General features: G+C 32.4%; 2 protein-coding genes across 2 annotated transcripts in view; both read right to left on the bottom strand.

The window, feature by feature from the left end:
* Positions 1 to 21,843, bottom strand: part of LOC143916171 (transcription termination factor 3, mitochondrial-like) — a 143,587-nt gene that overhangs the window by 47,478 nt on the left and 74,266 nt on the right. The window lies entirely within an intron of this gene.
* The window catches only part of LOC143915638 (uncharacterized), a 31,371-nt gene continuing 23,052 nt past the window's right edge, over positions 13,525 to 21,843 (bottom strand). The window contains exon 2 of the mRNA XM_077436349.1: positions 13,525 to 15,440. Coding sequence (XP_077292475.1) covers positions 13,977 to 15,440 — 1,464 coding nt within the window. The 3' untranslated portion in view covers positions 13,525 to 13,976. The remainder of the gene's footprint in view (positions 15,441 to 21,843) is intronic.

Here is a 21,843-nt window from a genome sequence, read left to right as displayed (position 1 = left end):
GAAACCAATTATCCCGGTCCCACGGTATGCTATCGCCTCTAAGTGCAAGCACTTAGTTAATCCGTTAACAGATAATCCTTGAACGGTCACACAGTCTCTGGGATTATATTCGCTTAATCCGCGGTGTACGTAACAGTATTTTGGTTCGTTTTCCCTGGGACATTCCTGATCTAACTGATCATTCGTGTGACAACTACCATTTTTTAATAGTTTTTATGATTTTTCTTTTCCAATATCTTAATTTCTTTCTATATTTTTGGTTTTCTTTTAGTTCTCATTTTACTGTTCTACTTTTTATCTTTTTGTATTTTATATTGTTTCGTTATTTCTTTTTATTTTAAAAAAGCTTAAATACTGTCACATTGTTACATTCCACGTCAACAGCTCGGCATAGCACTGCACGGAAAAGGCTACAAACTTCTATTCATACTTTACAACACCGCTAGTTTTCGGCATACTCACACTTGTTTTGGACGAGTACAAGGCAACATCGGCTAACGTATACATTACAGAGTGCGGCAATACAGCGCAATATTGCTTCGATCTCATCTTCGAGTTACAATATGACGTTTTCAAAGATACTAATATGCACGTGGCAGAATTTTCGATAGTACGGGTGCATTCGCCACCATGACGTTATATCATGCGTGAGTATTTCCACAATGGCCAAAGAAAAACGGTATAATATCAATAGATCGTGTCGGTTATTGCTGTTACGGACATGCTAAGTACATATTATCGAACATATTATATTAATGTGGCCACATAGAATGTGTTAAAGAATATTTTCGTACTGCTGTTTCCGTGCAGTTGCTGGTTTGTGCTCTGCTAGTATAAATTAACCTTACCTTGTTGTATTCACTTGAGTCGTTATAATTATCTTCATATTTTTTCTTAAATAAGCTCTGTATTTATATTTTTACCCTACTAAAAGAAAGGCGACATTAAATAAATAAATATGTGTTTAATTATTTATATACATATATGGAATTATGTCATCATCATCATGTATGTATGTATGTATATACATATGTACATATAATGAAATGGTCTGTAAGTACGTAAAAAAAGAAGCTTTATAATATGATGAATGAAATGATTTGATTAGTTTGTTCTGAGATCTTAATTTATATAAAATTAATTTAATATAATTACTCTATATACATACTTGTGCGTTTGTATGAAAACCTGGTTTTTATATATTTCATAGATATTCGAATAAAAAATTATAATCATATTTTGGCTCGATAATGTTAACACAAAATAGTGTCGAAGTGACCTTTACAATTTGGTAAGTCTTAATGATTTTAGGATTGTCCCAATTAAGTAGGTCGCATTTTTAGTACGACATCAATAATAAATAATGATATGAAACAAACAAACAAAAAACAACAATTCAAGTTAAGTGGTTCAATGATTCGTTTCATATACGTACAATATTGAGAAATTGGAATACGCCGACGCGACACGCGATTATCTTATATTTAATGTCCGTTTAATGTCTCTATTATAAGCAGTATAATGAACAACAACTACGTGAAATAATAACATAACAAATAATAAAGCCTTATTCTAGTTTGAAAAAAATTGTGTAATTCGAAATTATAAATTATTAAACGATCAAACGATAATTCAAAAAAGCAATTTCTATTGTTTCCGCATAGTGATGACATGTTTTATGCATGGTACATATTTGCATACATATACATATAATTTATAACAATTTTTTATTATTATTTCGAAACAATGACCTTTTCGTCAATGTATAAATAGAACAAAGTTCTACGTCATATTAACTACGTGTTATTTTTTAAAAATCATCAAATTGTTGTGGGAGAATAATTTAATAGGCCTATTATGTATGTATATATGTTCCTACATATATACATTTAATATGTTATTCATCCAATTTTAACTTCCAAAAACTCATTTCCTTTAATTATTTTATGACTTAATTCACAAATCACTTACTTTAATTCGATATTTCCAGAATCTTAGAAAAGCAGAATAAACGTATTACAGTCCTCCAGTATTTTAAGCATTGTTAAAAGCAAAACATTATATTTAATATTTTGCGAAATATTTTTCGAAATGAAGAAAAGTGCACTTATGTATGCCACTTTCAAATATGACGGTTCATATATTATACATATGTATATGTAATTTATTTTTGATTTTCTACGCACCATTCATATTCCCACGACTGAAAATGTCTTTTAAATGTCTTAATTAGACAATTTTTTTCACTGAAATTTCCCTCTAAGCAATAAGTTTTTAATTGCTTTAATTCACCCACAAGTAGATTACTTCTGCATAATCCATTCAAAAATATTGCGCCCAACTCCATATACGTCAAACAAACATTACTTTCAATTTCGATTCAGTCGTGGCAAACATTGCTTAATTGTGTATAAAAGAGAATACTTCATTTTTTAAATTTATATACTAGTGTTTTTACCCGGTTTCCCTCGGTATTTGTAATATTTGAATATTCATTTATTTTTCTACGAACCAACAATAAGTTACATACAAAGATCTTTCGAAATTATATATTAGGTGTACATCGTTTAATTTTTGTATACATATGTAAATTGAGATTATGTATTTACTTTGAGTGTTTGAATCTTATCAATATTGATAATTTTATATATAATCATATAATTCGAGTAATTGGTCAATATAGGTATTTTCAGGTAAAATTTTAAATAAGAAAATCCAATTATTTGGAAAATAATTACATTTTGTCAAGAAATTACAAACTTTTTTCTATGCATGATAAGGATGTGCTACTTCGTTGTTTTGATTATATGATAATAACACTGAGTAACAAATAATCACGTTTTTTACTTACTGGAGCGGAGACTAATCAATCGTTACTAAATTTGACCCATTGAATTCGAATATGACATTATTTTTTGTTGGGTTAGTCTCATTTAAGAGATATGAGTGTTTAAAAAAATTGCAATTTTTAGCTTTTGCAGTTTTTTTACTCATAATACCATAGTATATAAATATATGTATATACATACATATCTTCATCATAGTATATACATACATATCTTATTATTTATTTAAGTTTGGACCATTTTGGCATTACAGGAATTCTTAATGCACCACAATTGTGGAAAATATAATAGAGAAGAGACAAATATATCTAAATATACAGACAAAAACACAATAATAAATAATCATTAAAACAACAGCATTAATAATAGTAGTATGAATTTTCAGAGTGTATGAAGGAAAATTTTACTATGAAAAATAATTAGAAGCGTGATGATAATGTAATTCATTTCAGCACTCGAATGTATCGTTTTGTTTCCCCTGACACGTGGTGCTTAGATTAAATAAAAAAAAAAAATTTTTTACCTTGAGTAACTGTGTGAAAATTTCTCACACGCGTTATTCCGTTTCGTTTTCAAATGGCGAACAAAAATACTGGAAACTGCTTCCTCAACTGGAGCAGTTTCCATAGTTTTTCACGTTAATATTATACACTTGATCCATTGTTGTCGAGTCGTTATTCCGTCATTTTAATTTGAAATCGAGATCGTTAAGCGAACACGAAAAAAACACACAAGTTGTGTCACACAAACGAACATCATTTACAGGACGTCCTGAATGTGCTGACGACACAATTGAATGGTTTGGAAAAAACGAAAGGAAAATTGAACGGTAATAATACAAACGAACGTGCTTAAAACTAGGGTCAATCCATTAAGTATACGCTTATTATTTATTAGTCATGCTCTAGCCTGAAATTGGCAAATGGAAATTGATTCGACCCGAACTCCAATTTAATCCTACACGGGGTCATACAACTATCGGAGCGAGATATTACCTTTGAATGAAATTCTTGCATTTTCCCATATGTGATTTTTCAAAGTACGCCCACGCATAGAATCGATCATTGGGCCCCGGTCTTATTGTTTTCGGTTTTTGTCAGGACAAAAGTAGGCGGCCCCAGCGATTGTTCTGTAAATCAGATGGATTTCTCAATGGGTTGTCAGACATATTTGCGTTAGTTCAATGCTGTAACATTTAACGGACATTTCACCGTATTGAATAAGTTAGATGTGTGTCGGAAAACGTCATCTAATCTTAGACGAGTGGGCTCTGTTTGGCGAAGGTCGCTTGCATTATTCCTTCAGGGTAACAATGTGCTAATATTATGTAATGAATACTATGTCAACATTGAATAGGCAAATAAAAATTGGATCAAATCTGGAGGTTAAATCTTAAGTTCCAATATTTTATATGATAAGTTTCTTCTCCTCAATTTTCAAAACAATATTATATTATATCCTAGTGTTTTTACCCGGCTTCGCTGGGTATTTGTAATATCAACAGCTTAAACATGGCAAAATAATCTAATAGCATTCATTCATTAGTTTTTTTTTAATTTAATTGAATCGAAAATAAATAATATTTGATGATATCGATGTCATCATCATAGGAACTTTGATTTGTTTTCGATTCCCAACAAACGTTACATAGAAAGTCTCTTTCGAAATTATATTATATATTAGATTTACGTTTATGATTTACATAAGTAGAATTTTTAACTAATTTTAAATATATTTTTTTGTATATAATACATTGTACATAGTATGTATGTATGTCTAATTTACCGTAATTTCCGTTTTCCGGTTATCTGATGATTATTTTACCAATTATCTCTTTTATCAGTAAATTGCCGGATTTTTCAATCTCAAAAATAAGCTGCTTTTTTCTACTAAATATTTTCAACCAAACGCTAATAAACATTATTTATTATATACTATGATATGTATATTGCCCAAAAATAAAGTACAAGTGTTAATTAAATCTTTACAAATTAATATTTTATAAAGGACTCATAGAATTATTTATTGTTTTATTCGTTGTTTAAGAAAACAATGTATTCACACTATCGTTCGATAGTTATGATCAAAGTAGTTTTTTCAGTTCTATTTCATTTCATTAAAAAAGTCATTTTCTTTATTTTTTTTCGTCTGGGTAGGTTCCTTTCCCAAACTAACTTCAGTTTTATTTCTAATAGATAACTGAAGCTTTTTTTTTTACTGATAATACACTTGGTCGTAAATGGAACTACTGCAATATCATCACCGAAATCTGAAACTGATATATTTGCCACAACTTCCTATTTCTAAAACTTCTACTACTATTTTCATTATTGTATATTTTCACCTGGATGAAGCACTGTGTCGAACCAGTGTTGCCAATAAATAAAATAAAGGAGAGGAATTTGATAAATCGCAGCGAATCTGTTTTGTTGATTTACCAGTAAAAGTAATAATTTACTTTTACTGGTAAATCAACAAAGAGCTATTTTCCGGGGAATTTACCGGTAGTGGACTTCATGGTATAATATAATAATTTAATTGTAAGTCAAATATATTAACTAGACCGTATCGTAAATATTTTAACGATATATTTGAACACAATAAAATTGATGTGCATATTCAATAAATATCTAAATAAATAATAATCATTTTTTTTATTTTTAATACATATACATATGTATAATATCATATTATACTGAATGAATTTTCCGAAATTCATTCTATGTAATAGCCGTAAAAAAAGCAGTCTTTCGTCAAACATTACAACTTAATTTCTTTTGTTTTATTATAATAAAATTTTGAATAAAAATATTATTCTTTTATTTATTTAAATTTTGAGTAATGAATTAATTTAATTTAATTAATTAAATCTTGAGGGCGCTCTGAATTTGTAATGAAACAATGTGGAAAAGTATCTCGCGAGCGTTCAATAGCACTACGTAATTTACAGAGATGGCTCTGATTTTATAAAATAAAGGTATAAATTATTCCACTTTAATAATAATGTCTATATAGAAAAATAATTATTTAAATATTTTTCGACTGCAGGTCAAAAATTTTATTAAAAAACAATGAGATTATTCTACTGTTGAAAATGTGATGCAATTTGCATCGAATTCGAATAGCATTGAAGTTATGAATCATTTAACACAATTATCATTCACACTATGACCGTGATTAATCACACTTTCTCAACTATGCTGATTGAAAATCATATATAGCTTCTTAGAACAGGATATATTATTATCTACCATTATTTATTGGTATTTCAACTAATTTCCAAAGCGTGGGCAGCTCTTTCTGTTCTATTCTTAGACATACATTGTACACTACAAATTGACTAGATACCTTTGTTCTAAATTTGCAAGGCATTGAGTATGGATAATTACTAAATCTTCAACCTAAAAAAAATTATTGCGAAAAATTATTTAACGTCATTTATTTCTGATAGTCTATTTTCGGCGTTCGACACATTCAAGTCGTAATTGAAAATAAACAAGTCGGTTGAATTGATCGACCGATTAACCTATACGCACAGGTTTTGAGAAAAGTCAACATAAAGCTTCCACAGCAAAATATTTCACAATGTCTAAGAACCGGATGCCGTATAAGTCTCACGCAAGCTTATAAAATCAGATCGAATTTTAAAAGCGTCATGAATGTTACATCCACACATCCAAAATCGGATATTGTGATCGATACATTCAACCTGCCGATTGTACAATGAAATATTCTAATTTGGCCGTTTTTAAGATTTATCGTGTTCGTTTAGGAATACATTAGAATTTTCAAATGTTCATATATCGTATATATCTTCAAGTTGCTCCAAATCGAAATTTACGAGCTAAAGACTGGAAAAATAAAATCCAAAAATATATATACCATAATATGCACATACCATAATGTCAAGGTCACTTGTTTGCCGTGTCTTTGACTTTGGCTGAAAACTCGTATATAAAATTTATTGATGTAAAATTGGAAATACATAAAATATATTAGAGTTAAAATAACTAGCCGAAGCGTTAACACATTACAGGTCTCGTACATGTGTATATGTTTGACATTTGAAATTTTAAATAATATCGACTGCCATCGTTATGGATCCTGTTTTTGACCTTGATTATAACAAATGTTACTTGTTTAAGTATGTATGGTGATATGTGACCCCGTAAAACAGGAATATGACATGATGATATTTAATGAAAAAAAATACACATCGTAAATATCAGGTCAACTGTTGAGGATAAATAAACATTCAAAGGGCATATCCATTAAATGAAGTGTTACGGATATATATTTTTATTTTTGTGTATTATATATACATATACATATTATACATATATCAAAATTCACATGGTGAAAATTCCAAGGATATCCAGAATCAGATGATTCAATTTTTATATACAGGCTAAATGTCGGTTAGCATTCTTATTGATTTAATTAAACCAACATTTTAAAAGTCAATAATTATCATTGTGAAATATTTTGTTTCTTTGGAAGAACTATCGTAGTGCAAAACGATGAACGGAAGCGATAAATTTTCGATTGAATTAATTTTCGACAGATTTTATTGTACCATGATTAGACTTTATTGTCGTATTGGTCAAGCTATGATTATGTGTGTACTTATGTAAATGACATTTACTACAATTTATGTGCGTGAGAAGTTTAAACGATGAATAAATCATCGATTTAAATATTTGAATGAATTTATTTTAAAAAACAAGACAATTCAAACAGCAACCAGAAATAATTATTCAAATTATACATACATAACGAATGCTTGTTGGCCATCTTCCTGAATGTATTTTCCGTGCATTTTCCTCACGTTATAAGCTCAACGTATTTGTGACTTATCTATGTACATACATATGTATGTAGCTTCCATCTGACAATCTTCCTTGTTTATTTTTAATTAGAATTTCTAGTTAAATATCTCACTTAGAATGAGCACGCACAACGCTTGGAATTTTATTTATTTATACAGTTATACACTCATTTTGTTATATACATATACATCTATGGTCAAAAATTGTACATTAACATTAATAACAAATTATGTTTATAAATTATCATAGAGATCATCAAACAACAAATTATGATTATAAAGTATCATAAATTCGATAATACTAATATTTCGAGAAATACATACGTTTTTACAGCAGGTTGCATATTTATGTATAATATCAGCAAATTCATGATGCTATAACTTTTTCAATGAAATCGGATAAATTGGTAGTGTCCGATAGGAAAAGATCGATCGATCACATTTATGACAAATCCGAGGTTTGTTCAGCAACACCGGGCCAGCGAATGAACCCATGACCACTCAGTTGAAAGCATTAAATATGTTGCTGGTTAAATATTTTTATATTTATTTAAATATTTTTCCTCCTCATCATATATGTACATACATGACTGCTATTTCTGTCAGAAATACTTCTCAACAATATGCTTTACTTTATGTTTGCAACTAGGGTTGCCACCTCAGACCCGGGCTGTATCAATTGTATATATGTATAATTGTATATAAGGTTACCACCTCAGACCCGGGTTGTATATATTAAGATTATGTTAAGAAAAAGTATTTATTTATATTTTATTGCTATAAATTATTATTAATTAAAAATCCGATCGGAAATAATATAAAATAATAATGTTCGATGAAAATATTATAGGAATATATTTTTATCCATTTTTTATCGGCAGGAAAATCGAGTGATTTGATAAAACGTTATGATATTTTTAAGAAAGCAGATATCAACATACAATTTATCAGCATATAATTCTACATTTATGTAGGAATTTTGGTGCATATAAAAAAATCACTGTATATCAATTTTTTTTATTAATATTAAGATAAATTTCTGAAAAATATTTTCAATGGGCTGTTTTAAAAATAATAAAATTTTACCGAGTGATCAATAGCCGTTATGCAGATATACTTTTTTCACTTTAGTAACAAACTTTTATACGTGAGATATCGTAAAACATTTCGTACACGAGATATGCGCCAGTTTACTTCTTCACCTCTTTAGTTCTTCATACGCTCGGCATACAAGTTATGAATTTCTAATATACAGTTTTATTTATTTTTATAATTTTGCGGAGGATTTACTATACATCCGGAAAAATAATACACGAACCTAGCTGACCAGCTGAAACCCGGAGACTCCGGGTCAAAACCGCAGGGGTTTCAACCCTATTTGCAACAAGACATGACAAGGCTAATCTAATATTATTATTAGCCAGCAGCATAGCTCGGTCGTTAAGCTTCTGCTTAACACCGAAATGTGCCGGGTTCGATCATTTCGATTGGAGAATACGAAACCTCGATTTTGTCGAGTTAAAATACGTATTATCTGGTCGAAGCGCAACTGTTGCATTCACTCAATATATATATTGTCGCATTCACTCAATATATATATCGAAGAATGGAACGGCAGCAAAATTAAGGTTTCGGGTGTACAGTCCTCTTAAGCTTCTGCTTAGATCCCATGAGCTGACCTCGATTGAAAAGTATTTTTCTGAGTATATCTGTAGTGTTTCTATCTGTAGTGCTGGTCAGACCTGGATATTTGTGACTCCAGGTCGATCGTTTCCTATCAGAGTTTGCCAATTTTCTCTGATTTCACTGTTAAAACGGTTCCCGATTAAAAATTGGCTAAAAACCTTCCTACCTACTATGTCACCTCTATTTGAGTATGATTAATGAACAATAAAATGTATGTACAATTCATAGATGTCTCGTTAATTTGCGAGTTTTCAGTGTCTCGTAATTCAGCGACTTGTATAATAAAAATGCTGTGTTGTTTGTAATTTGCCAGGAAGGCGCATTGGGGTTTACCTGTAAGGTCTTCCTGGTATAAAATGTAAAATAAAATAAAATAAAAATAAAATATGTAATTCTAAGTGACGAACTGTTTTAATATATTTTTAGCATCCCTTAAATTTTGGTTGCGTTTGCACGTAGTTGTATTATTATCAAAATTATACCACGATCTATTCTCCCGTTAAGATTAATATGTGTACTATTTATTTTATTATTGTGTAACATAAATTTACGGAGTACAAGATGCATTGTTACAAAAGCTCGATAAAATACGCAAAACAAATTTGAATGGATAATTAAAAGTTTAAATTGTCGGCAATTATATCTCGGCAAAATGATTTCAGTCTGTGAAAATCCTTTGTGGTTTGATCCGGGAATTAACTTTGACCTTTAATATAATATATGCAAATGCGGAGGAGACAGTGGAAAAACGAGCATTTTCAATGGTATTCTCCAACAGAGATTCGTCGTGGGAAAATTGCAACGAATTTAATGTATCTGTAGACTTTTTATATGTTGTTCGATTGTTTGCAGATTCCTCGCAATAAGAATTAATACCAAATAAGGTGTGACAATGCCAAATATCCGATTGTTCTCGCCGTCCTTCGCGCTATAAAATACATTAACTACTAAACGATATCAATCGTTCGAAATGCCGGTCGGTCATTATGTGTACAGTCACACGTCGTGAAAGTGTAGTTTTAAATACGTATGTGCCTAGTCGTATTGATTGACAATCATTACATACGGAGAGCACAGCCGATTGTTTCTCAACACCACTGGCATAGTGTCGAATCATCAATGGCGAAAGTGAATCAGCACCAGCGCGTGAACCGAATGCATTTCCAGCAATTTTGCTATCTATCGACAAAGAAACCGAAAGTGCATCACCAATTAGCCAATAGGAAACGGCATATGCAATTACACACATATTTGCGCCACGAATGTGCGGTATTTATTCTCCCAATGAACACGTAACTATTCATCCGGCGAACCCGTTAATACTCGATAATTTTTTTCCGGTAAATATCCAGTATGTGTAGTTTATAACTAGTCCAATGTCTGCTTTATAATAAGAATGCTACAATTCTTCTATCGCTAGTTTGCTCGTGAGTGAGGATCGTGACCCAGAATGGAGCTGATACGAGGACTCTTGATAAAACTATTACACTTATATCAACTCGTTTCGAGCAACGTATTGACGTATCTCTCCGTCCCTTCACATTTTTGTAAGCGTTGTAGAATATATCTTTTAAAACAATCTGGATTGTGAGTCTTTAATGTCCCTCATTACTAAGAAACACACACAACAGGGTAAAAAGCTATCATAAGATGGTCGGTCTGTTTTTTTCTCTTGTTCTATCTACGACGATTCGCTCAAGATTATCTTTTCCTCTCTATATTACATATATATCCACAAACTATACTCGTATGTATTCGGACCTACAATAGGGCTGCCATAATTGTCGAGATGCTGACCGGGACATTTGGAAGTTGGATGATATTTATTTTATTTTATCTTTAATTTATACCAGAACAGATAACAGAACAGGTAACCCCAATGCAACTTCTTGGCCAGAAAGATTGCACATTTGATAAAAAATATTATTAATATTATACAAAGTACATTAATACATATCAATTAATATCCACAAATACATCTATGGTCAAATTTGCAGCATTTTAAGAAATTCAGTAAATACGTATCAATTAACATCCACAGAGACATTTACTGTCAAATTTGTACATTTGCAGCATTTTATACAATTCAGTGAAATTTGAGATTGCTAAAAACTTGAGATTTTGTGAGAAAATGGATAAGGTTGCCAATTTATTGGAACCGTTTCAATGAAAATCAGATAAATTGGCAAACTCTGATAGGAAACAATCGACCTGGAGTCACAAATTCAATGAATGGCCAGCGGAAACCAGTGGGATTTGAACCCGTGATCACTATGTTCAAAGCAGTATATGCTAAACACTAGTCTATTCTGCTGGTTATATGTTCTCAACTACAATCGACAAACTTGTAGCTACATATATTTCAATACTCTTAGCACGTGAATTATTTAGACTAAATAATGGAAGTATTTTTTTTCATTTTGGTATCATAGGAAAAGGAGGTGGACAAAAGTAATGCTGGAATGACACCCGACAAAATGTACAAAGGATAAAGGAAAATGGATGGACAAAATTATAAAAATGTGTGAGATGAATTGGGCAAATGTGTGATGACGATTTTGGCGCCCTCAAATTTAGAAGCCCGGGACCATCACTTCCTTCACGGGACTGTGCATAAAATTAAGTAATTGTAGGTCACACGGTGAAATGACCATGAAACGAGTAATGGGACGAGGATACGATAAGCTATGGCGACTCGCATTTGCTCTTGTCCTTGGCTCTTTGCCGCTCTTACCCCATTCATTTTCACATTTACTTGCCTTTCTTTAGTTGTTTTTGTCTGACTAACTTATGATTAACTGACTGCTAGATAAAAAAAAACCGGAACAACTGACTCATGGACCAGGACATAGGGACATGAGATCTACATACATACATATATACATATATACCGGGACATGTATGGCAGCCCTAACCGATGTACTAGTAGTACTAGAAAAATGAGTAGCACTAGCTATTGGTGATTTTTGAAATATTGTACAATTGAACCATTTCATTTACATTTGTCATTTTCGTGGAATGCCCAACATTCTTCGAATGAACATTTTAAATTCATTTGAATTGATCATTATTACAATTACATAGGGTGTTACCTTTTCTAATTTTTACCATCTTAAGCGAGTTCATCTACTTAGTATAGTAGATGTAATATGTAGTAGTGGGCGTAGGTATAGCATTGTGTTTGACCTAGTCTTTCATAAGACCGATTGGTCACATGAAAGTGACTCATAAGTACTTTGAATGCCGATTAAAATCTAAATCATGTACCTACTGACAAAGTTTTAGTTTTGTAATTTATTGTTTCTTCGAATTTATCGAAACTTTTTTAGTGAGCAGGTATAGTGTTTGATGTCTCACCATGTTCAAGAAAAGTTGATTCATAAGTAGTACACATTCATGAATCAATTTAATTTAGATGTAATCTATTAATTGATACACGTTTCGATCTTAATGGTCTTATGGAATTGCAGTTTGGTCGAATACTTGTATGGTTTCCTCAATATAAAAGTTTCTAAAATAAAAAAGCAGTCTTATTTTTATGTTGACACATTTACAGTTCATCGACGATAATCTAGTGAGTGAAGTTTAACATTATGTACTTTCAATGAAATCGAAAGTGCAGTTTATTTACGTATGCACTTTATTAATTTGTTTTATACCGGTGCAATAATACATTTATACGCTTTCACCGTTAACGATTTGCATTAATGGATAATTGACGATGTCGATTTAAAATCGCATTGTCGCATACCATTGGAATTAATGATACAATATGAAATTTCCGTTTTGTAATTTGAAATAATAATCGAAATGCAGCTAAATGTGCAAAGCTATATAATGCAGCTAAATGTGCAAAAATTAGATTTAGACAAATAATGGAATTTTATTAATGCCTCCATTAAATTTCTGTGTGGCCTCGTCACGTTTCTCAGATTAACTAAGATGTTGGCCTACTATCATGATTTCTTTCTCATGATCCTTTGTTTTGTCATGTTTCATTACGCTACTGTGTGTCGAAACCTTTTCTTATAATGCGATTACTTTATTTATGCCTTCACGACGGTTTTCCTTTGAAAGGAAAAAAATCATTAGACAGTATTTATTGAATTATAATACAAATAGGTATATAGATATTATATAATAGTAAAAATAAAACAAATTTCTATGTATAATAATGATGATATTTTATACAAACTTATGAACTAAAAACGTATATTTTATAATACATAAAAAATGACTGTCAATTGGCATTCACCATGATCTCATTAAAATTCATACACACAGGACAGATCTTTGCATTTTCATACAAATTTATCTAAAATAATTATTAAAATGAATACATACATATATATAATATTTATTATTTATATGACAAAATGACGGTTTGTTTACAATAAATACGACCATTACAAAATACATGGCTTTGGCAGCGGTAAAAAAAAAAATACGGATCTACGTCAAATACGTCGTGCTTCAGCAGTCGAACCGGATTTTGAACGTGCTTTGTTTTAACTTGAAGGAGCTGAAACGATGAAATTTAGCACTGGCAAATTTGTTTAAATGAAAACAAGAGTTTCGATCGTAATTGTTCGTACATTCGTACACTATCACCCACACTAGAATTGTACACCATGTCCTCTCAGGAAGGCGTCAATGGGTCCGTTTTGGCTGTTTCTACCGGGCGATACGTAGTAAAATTGTTGTTGTGGTTGAGATTGTGTCTGCTGTATCGCCGTTTGCTGCAAAGCGACTCGTGCCGCTTGTCTATCTTGTTGGAGTTGACTGTGTTGGAGTTGTTGCTGTTGAGCGAAGAGCTGCTGGGAGTTTTGGTACAACTGCTCATTCTGGTGACGCTGGTAGATTTCTTGTGGATTGCGTGATTGCTGTTGCTGCGGAGCAGGATGTTGCAGACGATGTCTGTACAGAGGTGATGGGCTGAATCCTTGAGGCTGTTGAGGAGCTTGAGGCAAGCTCACGGTCGGTTGAACGCGATGTCTCAAAGTGAACTCACCATTGGTTTGAGGTAAAGTTTGGTAGAGTTGAGCGTTGTACTGTCCACTTGATGGATCGTATACTAATTGGGTTGAAAAGACGGGATTTCCAGTAGGTGATGGTGGTTCGCTAGCCTTAGATTGAGTTTTGAATGATGCAGGAGTCGAAGATACGATCTGATTATTATCTCTTTGGAATTTGGCAAACTCGGCGGCGAAGTCGATGTGTCCCACTGTTGATGGACGAGCAGATGTGGCATATGCTGGTGTAGAAGTTGTAGGGATCACTGATGGTGATACGCTGCTGTATACTACTTGAGGCCTTTGGCTGACTGGACGTTGGGTGATTTGAAGAAGTTGGGGACGGAAGGTCGTAGCTGGAAGTTGGGGACGAGGTGTGATGGCAATGGGTGTTGGAGGAGGACGTGGGATCCTTTGACGTGGTACTACGATTTCTTCTTCTTCGGCTTCAATTTGTTGTTGACGGAATGTGTTTTGGAACACGGTGGTAGGACGAGAAGTCGTGTGCAATGGTCGGGCAGGTCTTTGAGGATAGTTTGCAGGTTCGTTCGATGCTTCGTTCGATTCTTCTTTGATGTCATCATCGTCTTCTTCGGCAGCTGCGTTGGGGTCGCAAGGGTTTCCTGACACGTAGGTGAACTCTCGTTTGTTACCGTCTGGATCTACGTATCCGTACTTTCCTCTGACGACGCAATCGGTTCCTCTGGTTTCTTCTTTGAAACTTCCATCGGCAGCTTCGTAGCCGAATGTGAAGGATCCGTCGTCGTTGACTTTGTTATAGTTTCTTATCGTTTGGACTGGTGGGGCTTTGGATGATTCCTTGGTCCTTGGTGGTTTGGCTGCTGCTGGACGAATGTAGTTGTCTGAACGAGCCGCTTGGCGTCCGTAAAGAGATAATTCTTGGGCTGGTGACACCAAGACTACGTCTTCATCTCCAGCGCGATCATCGGCTTCGTAATATTGCAACTGGTCTTCCTCAATGATTTGAGCCGGTCGGGGGCGTAGCCTCACACGGCGGTTCTGAGCAGTTGTCGTCGCCAACAGACCGTATGCCAACAATGCGAAAAACTGAAACAGGAAATAAATAATCATTAAAAATATGTCAAATTTAAAAAGTTGTCGTTATCAATACTACATATATGTAAATATTAAGTTTCATAAAAATAGCTTTGATATATCGGAGAAAAAAAATTTAAACAACTATGAAAATGTGAATGAATTTACGAATATTTATTAGTCAAACACCAACTGAGCTCAAATAATAAGAATGATACATGATTTCGATTGAATTTTTATTACAATCTCAACCAGACTACGTACTTATTTGAGGTGCTTATTAAGATTTATAATTTTGACAGTTCGTATTTTATTTTTATTTTTTACCATGGTGTCATACGAGATTGCCCCCAAGGGAATATTCATGACCAACTTTTAACATACGGTTCGGTGATTATTCCGCACAAAGCGATCTCGCACACATCACTAAAATCTCGATCACGGAACATCTTGCACCCGAAAATTCCATCCATCAAGAGCTACACACGAAAACTATCATACTAACGAGAATTCGAGTGCCAGATATTCCGTATTCGCGATTGGAATGTGCGAAATAATCCGTTTATCCGTATATACATACATACATATATACTATATATAAATTTATAGTATTATTATGAATTTAAAATTAAATTCAAATAATGGTGACAAATGAGGGAAGGTGGCCAATTTAGTAGGAACCGTTTCAATAATGAAATTAGATAAATTGGCAAACTCTGATAGGAAGCAATTTACCAGGAGTCACATACATCCAAGATCTGGCCAGCAGTACTGGATGAGAGCGATCGAACCCATTACCCATCAATTGTTAGCATTATCCACTGAGTTTAGTAATTATTCCGCACACAGCGATCTCGCACACGACACTCGATAGTTCCATCCATCGAGAGTAACACAAGCGAACTATCATACTAATGAGAATTCAAGTGCCAAATATTTGGTATTCGCGATTTTCGTGGCAACAATCGCCCTTGCCGCGATCATAATGTGCGAAATAATCCAAATTTATATCACATAACTATCCGAATCATATGTTTGGCCCTTTGGCAGTACCATGCGATTTTTTTTTCATCTGAAGAAAATAATATCTAATATAATATATCAATCAAAATCATCTAAAAGGTAATATAATTATATACTGTCAATACTTTATATAAGCCTATATGTAGTGTAGGCTTGTAAAGAGTATCTTAATCTCATCACCCGTAATTACTTAAGAATGTTAAATTTCTAAGCATGCATAATATTCCTATCGTAAGAACTATTTTTTGTGCATATGTAAGGTTTGTTGGTAATATCGAAAAACAAAGATTCAATGACGACGTTTCGATATGGTTTAGATTCGATTTTTTTTTTTCGACTCAAATAAATATAATAAAAAATCAAATGAATATTTACTATTAGATTCGCCATGTTTAAGCTGTTTATATTACAAATACTGAGCGAAGCCGGGTAAAACAACTGGTATTTTATATGTATAATTTGAACGTTTTATAAGTGTTATTGTTTAGTGATTTGGAGATAGTAACGATACAAAGCAATGCTTTCTTACAAATAAACAAATTTAAAGAAATATATTTAATGTGAAACAATGCAAAGATAACGATCTGGAGAAAGCGAGCGTTTTACGCTTGATCTGCGGAATAAATAATAGCACAAATTTTACAGAAATTTTCTGCATGTGACCAGAAACTGCTTATACCATTGTAATAACGGCGGTCGGATGATTGCATTGTAATCATAGAAAATGTCGAATAATAAGCGCGCTTCACGACCGCACAATCCGGACCGAACTGTGTCTGTGTATTTATTATTATACATTCATATTTCGATCGACACGCATTCGTAGGATTTTTTCCGAGATTTGAATCATGGCGCCAAGTGAAACCCGAGCATGATAATCGCGGTGAAAACGTAGAAAGTAATTACGAGTGTGACAGATGCTCCCGTACGATCATTCCGCGTTCAACGACGCTTTCGTTTTCAGACGCGGCCGGTCGTTTTCGCTGAACATTATTCGAGTAATGCACATCGATTGTAACGCGTAGGTGTGAGTCGATAAGTGGAATTACACCGTATTGCAGTTCTACGTTCAAGAACGTAGAAAGTTCGCAACGCAACACGTGGAAAAGCGAGCTTTCTTGTGCGAGATGTTCGCCGTGCGATTTCCTGTGCGAGAAATTTAGAATGTCAGCACGCGTACGTAGACGCATCATCGTTATTAAAATCGCATCTAAATGGTGATTTTGATTCGATTTCCTCGAAACTTTCTACGTTAATCTGTTTATTTTGAAAATTTGGCCGGGCTCGTTAACTCTACAAGTACATATAAGTATTTTTTTTTAGAAAATTAAAGTTTCGTTTTCGTTTATCAAAACGTAACTTTCAAATGGTACATTTTACTTATGTAATACTATGATTATTTGGGTAACAACTCATTGATCAAATTTTGAATTTTATACAGAAACACATATAATATAAAGCCAGCAGTATGGCTTAACGATAGCGTATATATAGCACGAATTTGTGACTCCAAATCGATCGTTTCTTATCAGATTTTGCCAATTTTATTTGATCATTGTTGAAACGGTTCCTTAAAATTGGCAAAAAATCATCTTTTCTCTTGTCACAAATCTTCTATTTATTGTATGTACAATTTGTAAAAATTATGTACAAAATTAAAATCCATAGATGTCTCAATGGATTAATCTGTAATTGATTAATTATTTGTTATTTCGTGTTCTCCAACTTCTGGAAATACAGTGATTTATGTAATAATAAAATGCTGTATTATTTGTAATTAATTGTCCAGGAAGGCGCATTGGGTATATATCTATGTAAAATAAAATATTGCTATTGCATACCGGTAGAGAGGTCGTGGGTTCATGTCCCGGCCAAATACGCTGCTCGTGGTTATTAAAACACAGATTGACACAGTCTACCGTTCGAATTTTTCGATTTTTCTAGCTTAATTGTTGTGATGGATCTAATAAATAGTTATCCTCCACCTCAGTTTATCCCAAATTCAAGTTACTAGCATCTCGAATTTGTTGAATCGTATAAAAATATGCTACATGTATATATTCATAGATGTCTCTATTGTATTGTTATGTTTTAAAAATTGTTAGTACTTATGTACAAAAATAGTCGAACTAAATATATGTGTCGCCTTAGGGCAATTCCTGTTATGGCACATAAGATGGATGTATGTACATATATATGTACGTATGTAATAAAAATAATTTAAAAACTCAATTACATTAAAATACTTTTTTACTTGTAAATTGTTAAGATATAACATATGTATTTATGTATGTACGATTCGTGAAAGTAGAATAAGTTCAATCTTGGCATACATATGTATATATTAAATATATTTTTCAACCAAGTAGATCACAGTTGATTAGTATACAATTGTGATATTGACGTTAATTGTGTTTAAAAATATTTTTGAAAAAGCAAATGTGTTATATGAATATTTCTAATACATATGTACATATGCATGTATGTACATATGTACATTTATATGGATGATAGAGAGTCTGCCACCCTGCCACAGTTGCAGATAAATTTTGTTATTATCTTGAAACAGTGAAAAATCGCCTTCGCTTTCAAATAAAATGGCTCATATGTTAACTTCAGAATACTTTCACGGTTGTACTGTATTTTTCTCAATCTCAATATTGTAAAAAGTGAGTGTTGCATATTTAAATTTTTTATACGGTGTAATCGCCATATAATTTTCTTTGAAATATGTTGATAAGCATTTTAACCCTCACTAGTTTTGAATTCAAATTGTGTAGTTTGATTTGACGTAAAGAAGAAAGTTCTGCATTTAAGAGAACTTAGTGGGAACAAGAAGAAGAGGGAAAGCTCTTTGTGCAATTAAATCCAGGGAAATTCGTAAATTAATTATTAAAAATAAATAATAATTAACATGACTATATAGAATAAAATTTCATTCTTTTATTTAACACTTGGGAAAGGCGGCAAAGACGATGGACCCAGTTTTATATTTTAGCAAATACACTTCTAACAAAGTGCGCTAGTTGTGATAAAACAGTTGAGTTTTTAACAGCTCTGATGTTTTTACGAATGCGTTAGAATTCAATAATGCGTTAATATTTTCTATACATATGTATATTACGAAAAAAGGTAATTAGTACCTTATTACGATTACAAAATATAAGAATGTGTTCAAAACAAAAAAAATTGACTTTTCAACTCAATTTACTAATCAAGTGATGTTTTCACGAAAACCAAAACTCGCCATCTAACCTGGTACCAACTTAGAGTTGAACTGTATTTTCAGTTGTAATATATTTTGACCAGTTGGAATGTAATTAATTCGCTATATGAATCAACTGACGTGGGTTCGACGGAATTAATTCCAACTAGTAAAAATTAATTACAACTGAAAATAAACTTCAACTATAACGGTAGTTAGTACCAGATTAGATGGAATACATTCCAACTAGTCAAAATATATTACAACTGGACGATACACTTAAACTGTAATATGTATATATACATATAAGCATAGTCAGATATTGGAGATCGAAATAGAAACTCATGGATGAAAAGTATGACCACGTTTACGTGTTTAATGAAGCGAGACATTTATTTATATATTTTTGTAACTGAAATATATACTATGGGATGTTTAAATGACATTCAAGATATTATATACAACACACTGTGACATATACATAACTATTTTTGAAAAAAAAAAAACAATAGTAACTTCGTAATAATCTATAAAAATGAACAAACGTGATTCGCAACCGAAATATGTCGAATTACATACATATGAAATTATTGTAAAATTAATATCAATTGTTATCAAAAAGACCAAATTTGACATTCTTCAATCTCTCATTATCCAACAAATGAGAAATTTCTATTGTTTACCCGAACACGGTAACCATTACGTACTCGCAACAACACAATGCGATGACGAAAGTCTCGCGATAGCGGCAGATGCGTAACGATTACCGAATTTCCCCTGACGATCAACATCCGATCGAAATTTTTTTCGAAGACCGATTACGACAACGATAATAACGATGATTTACGAGATGATCGACCGAAGGAGAGAAAAAAAGTCAAGTTTAATGAGCGGCACGTCATAAAAGACGATGAGTTGCGGTTGTGGGCCGACGGCCGAAGCAGACGCCCGGCAGACGAGCTGATTCACCAGACCAGAAGAAAGTTGAGGTCACCAGAACCACACAGCTGGCCGACATTGAACTTGATCGACAAAACCAGTATCTGGTCTTCGCCATCGTCGCCTCTTCTTCGGCCGAGCCGCTTTCCATACATCACACATGCGCCACCTGTCGATACGTCACTCTCACCAGCCCTATGTATTATATAGGTACATAAAATGTGCGAGTTTCACACCTTTCGTTTCAATAAACGACAGGTGGCTTAACTTTGAGTGCACTTAAAAATATGCATTTTGAAACACGACACGGTAAACCTTTGACTCTGTGAAAGAGCCCCGTCTGTTACGTTTAAGCCTGGAGTGATCTCAGATCGACGTCAATCGTGGGCATTTAATCACGAGCTACGAGTCATATTTTGTATTATAGACATATATATATATATATATATATATATATATATATATATATATATATATATATATATATATATATATATATATATATATATATATATAATATATTCCCGACTCGCATTTCATAATCGATCTTCGAATTTGACTTTCTCTCAAAGAGAATTAAGTAATCTCTAAGTTGCTCGCTTCGAATCTGACAAATTAAAATATTGTTTTTGAAACGTTTATGTTAGTCGATCTATACAAAAGTAAATCAATTAAGTGCGACGTGAGTTGTGAAGCGTGTTTCGTTTCAAATGTAACGTCAACATTTCTCCATCTGTCTGTTATGACGTGTGTGCTAAAAAATGTTAGCAAAATTTATTTGGAACAATTTGTTTCAAAGCTGAACAAAAATAAACAGCAAATTTAATTAATTACAATACGATCAGATAAAGAGCAATTTAGATACGTTCTAATTCAAACAGGTGATTAAAATTTGTATTAAAAAATAATAGTCGTTTTAAATTGTGTATGAAAAGCAACAAAGCAAAACGACTCTTGTTTAGTTTATTTTAACACAATTTGCAATTCTAACAGTAATGCGAATTTAGATAACAAAAATAATGGCCGTAATGTCAATCAGAATGAATATTGGCTGCATATTGCTCTTTTCACGAAAAAATGCATTTCTCCTAGTCACCAAACGATTTAATATAAATCAGTTTCCATTTGAAATCAGGTCTTGAGACGTGCAAAATATAATAACAATAAATTTTCATCTATTTAAAAAATATGTCCTGATATATTATACATATGTATCTCCAACACACGTTAAAGTGTAATAAATATATA

The sequence above is a fragment of the Arctopsyche grandis genome, chromosome 8 (genome assembly GCF_051622035.1).
Source record: "Arctopsyche grandis isolate Sample6627 chromosome 8, ASM5162203v2, whole genome shotgun sequence".
In the NCBI taxonomy this organism is placed as follows: domain Eukaryota; kingdom Metazoa; phylum Arthropoda; class Insecta; order Trichoptera; family Hydropsychidae; genus Arctopsyche; species Arctopsyche grandis.
The sequence above is the reverse complement of the archived record's forward strand: the minus strand, read 5'-3'. Positions and strand labels throughout refer to the sequence as shown.